The 7805-nt window shown below is 36.9% G+C and overlaps 1 protein-coding gene across 1 annotated transcript; it reads left to right on the top strand.

Annotated features, from left to right (window-relative positions):
- Nucleotides 1–5688: 5688 nt before the first annotated feature.
- LOC108671050 (E3 ubiquitin-protein ligase RDUF2) lies at nt 5689–7363 on the top strand. Its single transcript, XM_018158532.2, has one exon. It carries the CDS (start codon nt 6161–6163, stop codon nt 6743–6745), a length of 585 nt encoding a protein of 194 aa, XP_018014021.1. The 5' UTR covers nt 5689–6160; the 3' UTR covers nt 6746–7363.
- The last annotated feature ends 442 nt before the right edge of the window (nt 7364–7805 follow it).

The following is a 7805-nucleotide window of genomic DNA, read 5'->3' as shown; positions in this document are numbered from 1 at the left end:
TTACTCCGCCACTGACAGTCATTATAATTCACTGGCAGTCATTATAATTCACTGGCAGTCATTATAATTCTCTGGCAATCATTATAATTCACTGGCAGTCATTATAATTCACTGGCAGTCATTATAATTCACTGGCAGTCATTATTATTTACTGGCAGTCATTATAATACACTGGCAGTCATTATAATTCACTGACAGTCATTATAATTCACTGGCAGTCATTATAATTCAGTCAGTATAATTCACTAGTCATTATAATTCACTGTCAGTCATTATAATTCACTGACAGTCAGTATAATTCACTGGCAGTCATTATAATTCACTGTCAGTCATTATAATTCATATGAAGTGACAGTAACAAGCGTTTGTTATCGAGTCATACATTGTTATGCTATAAAATATGCAGTTAATTAGGCAGGAGATGTAATGAGATTCTGCTATAAGCGACTGTTTTCTATGGGTTTATTTTATATATTTGGCGGCAGGAAATAAGTGACGAGTTGATCTGTAGAAGCAAAATAGTCATGCCAAGATCTGAATTAATTATTTCGTTTGTATCAACCTCTCATAGAAGGGAGTATCTCTGACTCACTCTGTAGCCACGCGTTTAATATTGATAAAAATATTTAATATTAACAATGTGTAATATATAATATTACTCTCTGTAACCACGATTGTCATAACAACAACAGTTTTGTCATGGGTGCACGACCCACGTAACTAGATTTATTTCCGGGCCCCACGCAGTTACAGGTGGGGGGTAAATTTTGCAGCTTAGCTTTCCATTCATCTTGCAGAAGTTTGGTACATCCAAAGGCTCTCCCTCGTCTAACGCCAACGCTTGACACTCATGAGTTTAATCCCTCATCTTTGGGTAGAGCCTGGCACTCAGAATCGCTTTTTCTCTTCTCTTCCTGGAGCTTAGGACTCCCAAGCGCCTTCCCTCTCTGGTCATTGAGCTCCCGCCTGTATTCTATACCCAGGTCGTAACTCTCCTACACCCTGGATTTGACTTAGTGCATAGCAAAATTTGTCTTTCTAAATAAAGCTTCAGATTGATAAATCAAACTGTGTTGTCAGTTTGAGATCAATGATAAAAGTTACCACTGTGAAGCCACTGATTTTTTGATATGGTCTACCATGCTAAATTCTTGTACCAAATTCATTCAGTTTTCTTTCAAAATGTTCGCAAAGTTAAATTAAATAGTTAAATAAGGTAGCATGCAATGTTGAATGAAAATTTGCTCCTATGACCTGAATGATGAACATTCCTCTGTCGTTCTCTTCATTTATGGGCTAATAAATAATATAATTCTACCAGAGTATTTCAAAACAAATAAGCAAAAAAACGATATATCAAAAAAAATGCGAGGCTACAGACCTTACAAAAATATGTCTGAGCGCTCATATTTGACAGATTAAAAAATTACAACCGTCAAAAATAAATATGAGGAGAACCAATACCTATTAGAAATGCTCGTTTAGATAAGTAAAAATCAGGTTCTAGATGTTCATTCGTGGATAAGGACATGTAATAATCTTGGTTGCTTCAACAATATTAATGTAATAATCGGGTGCTGGCACTCCGTGATTGTAATCCAAGATTAAATCGAGAATCGAAATTGAGCTTTTTTTGTACACTTTATTGTCACAGCTAACAAACTCGATCGTGCACAGGTGCAATCCTCATACCCGTTTAGTAACAGAAAGTGCATCAATAAATTTTTTGTTAGTGATTGTTCCGCGAAAACATTTGGTCATGGAATTTAAACCGTATCTCTATCATTAAAACGATGTATTAATGTTCCTCGTGATGTTAATGTAATGTTGACATAATGTTGGTTATGATCAAAACGAAATGTTGGCTGAATTGAATGAGTCAATTCCAGCATGTAAGTGAGGATAAAATTAAAAGCTATGATTCGACAGGTTTTAATTAACTTCTGGAGTGCACGAAAGAGCGGAGCTGAGCTGCAACTATTCAGAACCACAATTATGAAACTTCAAGATCTTTTACTAATATATTTGTAGTACACATTATTTTCTATTGTAAAAAAAATATTCTATTTAGATGAATCATATATCCAAAGAAACTAAGTTTACAACGATTTTCATTCCATGAATATTTTGAGGTAAATTAGAGGCAAGTCGTCGAAGGCATTGAGAAACAACGAGGCCGCTGAAATGAATAATGATATTGAATTAACATCTGTTTAACCTATTCACCTGAAGTTTGGGCTTTTATCTTTCTGTTGGTTTCATAATCAGGAAATGCAATTCAATTAAGCATAATATGTCTCAATAATATTCTAAAATCCAGAAATACTAAATTTACACTAAATTCTTTGCAAGTTTTACAAAAATTTGAATAAGCCACAATTCACAAATATCTATTTTTCCGGACAAATGAATTGACTGACATGAAATAATTTGAATTCAGTAACGATAAAAGGCAAATTCAAACTTTTCATATGCGCACAAAGAGACAGCAGCGCGACCTCCACCATCACGTATGCTGAGCTGCATAGGCCTGGAGAACTTGTGTTGGGACCCCAAGTTTAGGCTTAATACAAACGTCTAATATTAATAAGGCCACGCAATGCCTCCTACGTCTTCATTAACATTGTCCTCGGTGTCACATTTAGCTAGATTCATCTCTTCAATACCACCTCAGCACTTGCATCTCCATTTTGATTATTTAACGCTTCTACCGCTGATTTACGATAGACTTTTTAATTCTTAAATTTCATTGAGTCGAATTCCAATGATGTTTTTTAGGGGACAAATTCAAGATTTATTCTCAACTGCAAAACATCACATTTCTGTTTAACGGATTTACTGTATTGACTGAAACGATACAATTTTTTCTTCAAGTCAACTGAACTATTGGAAATTAGGCTCAAATTCTTACTCACACTTTGGGTATATCAGTTTCTCACAGCAACTATCCGTTTTAATCTGTTTGTTTCTGCTTCCATGATACGCGCAATTCATCTTCAAGATCGCAGTTCACATTTTCTGCGACGTTTGTATTTTCTCCGATTGAATCAGTGGTTCGTGCACATTGTTGTCTTCGTTTGGAACCAGAGCTTACTGGAGCGGAAACAATTGTTCATTTTCATTCTTGAGTCTATGGTATTGCGCGAGGGTTTCGTTGTTAGCGTTTGTATTTTCTATTTCGATCTAATTATTCTCGGCAATTTGTTACTATTCCTATTATGAAGTACCAGGATCTCCACTGCGCTGCATCTCCACCTTGCTTCTGCACGTGGGGCAAGTTGACCTACTCTCAAACCACGGCAAGAGACAGCCTTCGTGAAATACGTGATTGCACGTGAGCTTCAGGACTTTGCAGTGGTCCAACATGTCTTCCAGGCAAACTGCGCATTTGCTTCCAACAAATTCACTTCCTTCACGAAGTTTAAACGCGATCAGCGAACTCAAAATATCTCGTGGAAGCGCACCGTCAGAGCTTGAAGACTGGCTTGTTTCGTCAACATTGTCAAAGAATATCGAAATGGGAGGAATAAGCAGCATTTCAGAAGGTAACAAATTCAGCGGGTTAGTTTCGATAGAATCCTCACTAAATTCATCGTCTTCAGAATAATTTCGAGGTTCAACTTTAATGCCATTATGAAAAGCCGGTTGTTTAAACTTTGATTTCAAAATCGACCTTCTTCTATCTGAGAAAGCTCGTGAGGTCTGATACCAGCATGAGGGTATAGCTAAGCATCTAGTGAATTTCCAAAGAAGTTATCGCATTGCATTATTCCTGCTAGTTCTGGAAAATAAAATTGAGGGCTTACTAAAGCGCTACTGCGTCGTACGGTTGTTTGAGGCGAAATATCAGTTAACGGCGTTGACATTGCTGGTAGTTAACATTTCGTAAGTATCTCTCAGTTGAAGCATCTTAAAGCTCGTTCACACCACACTCAGTTCCATAATTGCTATCAAAGTCAGCAACTTGCACATTTCCGACGACATCGTTGTCTACTCTGTCCCCAATCACTGGACACTGGACTCTGTCCCTGTTGTCTGTTGTTGTCGCCGATCACTGGATGGTGCCGACAGCTCCTACTGAACTCGTGATGGATGACCGGGAGTGTCGGGTTCGCTATCAACGAATGCTTGAAAGCTGATCGTAATTTCTTCGTCTTCATCTTATCCTCTTATAGTGAAGCTTCGATCGAATCCTGCCATCATGAAAGTCTAAAATAAATGCAGGAAGGAGGCAGACCCGAAATAATGCTGGGACATAAGCGGACATTGAAGTTTATTCCTCGCGTAAATTTGACATAAAGAAAGGTGAAACTCATGTAAATTGGTTATTATTATTGATATTATCATCAATTATAATTATTGATGCATGAAATTAAAAACGCTCTGGAGTGCGACTTAAATACTTCCGATAATACTAATGTCATAAATGTTATCCAGATTTTTTTATATATTTTCGTACAACACAAAGCCAAAGTAAGGATGCAGAGTTTGAAAATATTCATCCGTTGATCTATTGAGGGCGGCATCACTCGGCACTTATGTGAGCGAGATCTAGAATAATATTAATGCATAAATTTGTAAGAAATTTGCAGGAAAGCGCAAATCAATTTCGAACAATTTTTTTAAAAATTAAAAATTGCGAACACGCCATATGCGCTCAAGAGGCATATCAATATGCCTCTTAATTCCGTCTTAACCTCCGGGCTTTACTTATAAATAGAATTATTACAATTTTCATCTCTTATCTAAACAAACACGAATTAGTAATTCCTTCATACAAAATTTCATGATTTGGTTAACATAATCGAAATCCGTGCGATTCTTTGAAATTAGATTCTTTGTATTTAATGTCTACCTGGAAATCCGGTTTAGGCTTGCGACGAGCCTCGTGATGATCGAACTTCACAATTTGCTTGCAGGGAGGCAGTAAAAGCGTTGCGTAAAAATTCTGAACGCTTAACGTTTCAACGCCTCGAAACCTATGCGCAGATAGAGCCTATAAGGCGGCTGACCTGAGACTACTAATGAACACTTACAAAATATAAGGAGAGGCGAGAACTGACGCCATTTAAAAATTAGAGATAATCAAGTTTCGACTGACTGATGGCCAGTAAATGAATAAACAATATTGTTCGAGATTTATAAATTGAGCTTTTTCATTTCCTAGCTTTCATCACCTCACCTCACTATCATTGGCCGATAAATGTTAACCCGTAGTTTCAGACCGCTAGTTTGTTTTTTTAATTCAGAATCTATACTCATTTCCAAATATTTTTTTTATTCAAATAAGTCATGTTACTCTTTAGTACATTCGTAATAAGTTTATACATCTATATTGTTTCACATCTTACTCACATCAGTGCATATTGTTGTCACCCTCACAGCATATCTTCAAGCTCTTAATCCTCACCTTGGCTTTGTGTGATGTGACCGTGTTTCCAAAAAATTTACAAATATTCATTCTAATTAAAATTATACCTTTATATTCTTTGTTAGAATATGAGTCACAGTCCACGACTTTCAAATTTCATGCATCAATAATTTGTTGTAGATCACAGACAGACTATTTTTGATTCCATGTTGCATTTTAATCATTTCCTGTTGGTATCAAACTTACGCGAGGTGTAAACATTTAAGTCTACCTGCGTCTCTACATTATTTCGGGTCTGCCTCCTTCCAGAAATTATTTCAGAATTCCATGATGGCAGGATTCAATCGGAGCTTCACTATAAGAGGATAAGAAGAAGATGAAGAAATTAGGATCAGCTTTCAAGCATTCGTTGATAGCGAGCCCGCCACTCCTGATCGTCCGTCACGCGATCAGCAGGAACTATTGACTCCATCTGATGACTAGCAAGGAACTTCTGACAGAGCAGTCGACGATTTTATCGATCACCAACAAAATACTAACTTTGATACCTATAATGGAACTGAGCACAGTGGAAACGATATTTAAGATGCTTCAACCGAGGGGCCAGTTGGAAGTTCGGACGACCCAGCGACGTAAACACCTTAAACTGATCAGTTGCCTCCTACAACCGCACGACTCAGCATTCATTTAGGTCTTAGATATTTTTTACCAAGAGATGCAGACAATAGGGTAACCGATAACTTTCTTGGCACTTCACTAGATGCTTTAGCTCAACACCTTGCGCGTTCGATGTCCTTACAGCTTCCTCAAACAGAAGAAGATCCGTTGAGAGTTCAAAATGCCCCCAGTGTTGCGCTTCAAGATGACGGAGTTGATGTAGATAATTCTGAAGACGATGAATCTCTTGAGGATTCAGGAGACGTTGATGATGACGGAGTTGATATATTTGAGAATTTTGAAGACGATGAATCTCCTGAGGATTCAGGAGACGATTCTAGCGAGGATTTATTTTATATTAACGCGCTAGATTTGCTCTCTATTGAACTGCTGCTTCTTCCTGCCATCGGGACATTCACCGACTTCCTTGGCGAAACGAGCCAGTCTTCAAGTTCAGACGGTGCGCTACCACGAGATATTTTGAGTTCGTTGATTGCGTTTAAACTTGGTGAAGGAAGTGAATTTGTTGGAAGCAAATGCGCAGTTTGCCTGGAAGACATGTTGGACCGCTGCAAAGTACTAAAGCTCACGTGCAATCACGTATTTCACGAAGGCTGTCTCTTGCCGTGGTTTGCGATTAGGTCAACTTGCCCCGTGTGCAGAAGCAAGGTGGAGATGCAGCGCAGTGGAGATCCTGGTACTTCATTACAGGAATAGTCACAAACTGAAGAGATTAATGAAGAGGAAAACGTGGACTGCGGTATTGAAGATGAATTTCGTGTCTCGAAAAAGCGGAAACGTACAGATTGAAACGCGTTGTTGATGACTGAATCTGAAATACCCATAGCGTGAGCATAAATCTGAGCCAAATTAATTATCTGGTTGACTTCATAACAAGCAGTTTCGTATCAGTTAATCCGTTAGATCCGTTAAGCAGTTAATTAATGATAAATTTCTACACTAAAAAAATGATATTTTGTTTTTGTGAAGAAATCGTACATTTTTCCCAAAAGAAAAAAAAAGAAATTTAATTCCTTGAAAATAACCACACAATCCAACGTAAGTCAAAAGTGAAATCATAAAAAAGTTAAAAAAGAAATAGCAGAACTGAGGCGTTAATGAAGAGATAAAAATAACTAAAATGGGACAGCGAGGATAATGTGAAGACATTGGAGAGAGCGTGGACTTATTAATATTCAGCAAAATTATTGTGGCATTGTAAGTGCTATTATAAAGCCTAAATTTGGGGTCCTAAAACAAGTTGTCTAAACCTATGCATAATTGTCTACGTGAATATGAAAGTTGTGTTGTAGTCTCATTGTGCGTACGAGAAGTTTATAAGTGAAGTGCGCATGAGAAATGTTTTAATTTACTCTTAAAAGTTACTGATTTTATTCAATTTTATGTTCATTTCATTTGTTTGGAAAAATAAATTTTAATGTTATTTGCTTTAAAAATTCCTTATTTCGGATTCAATAAACTGGGTTTAATTTACAGAATTGGGCGTAATTCAAGAAATTAGGCGTAATTTCATGATTAGGCTAATTAGAGGAATTATTCGTAAAATTATAATATTCGAGCTTTTTTGAAATCCTGATGCTACATACCTGAATCAGAAATACAATGAGAAGATAAAAGATGAAACTTTTAATTGGACTGTAAAATTGATTTAAATAAAATGTTGATCTCACTTATAAATTTTCGCAGAACCTTTTTTGTGTTTAAGATTAGTAGTTTCACTTCAACGGCCTGGTCTAAGTGAATTTCAATCTCCAAT

The sequence above is a fragment of the Hyalella azteca genome, unplaced genomic scaffold (assembly GCF_000764305.2).
Source record: "Hyalella azteca isolate HAZT.00-mixed unplaced genomic scaffold, Hazt_2.0.2 contig9153, whole genome shotgun sequence".
Classification (NCBI taxonomy): domain Eukaryota; kingdom Metazoa; phylum Arthropoda; class Malacostraca; order Amphipoda; family Hyalellidae; genus Hyalella; species Hyalella azteca.
This window is presented reverse-complemented; position numbering and strand designations above follow the sequence as displayed.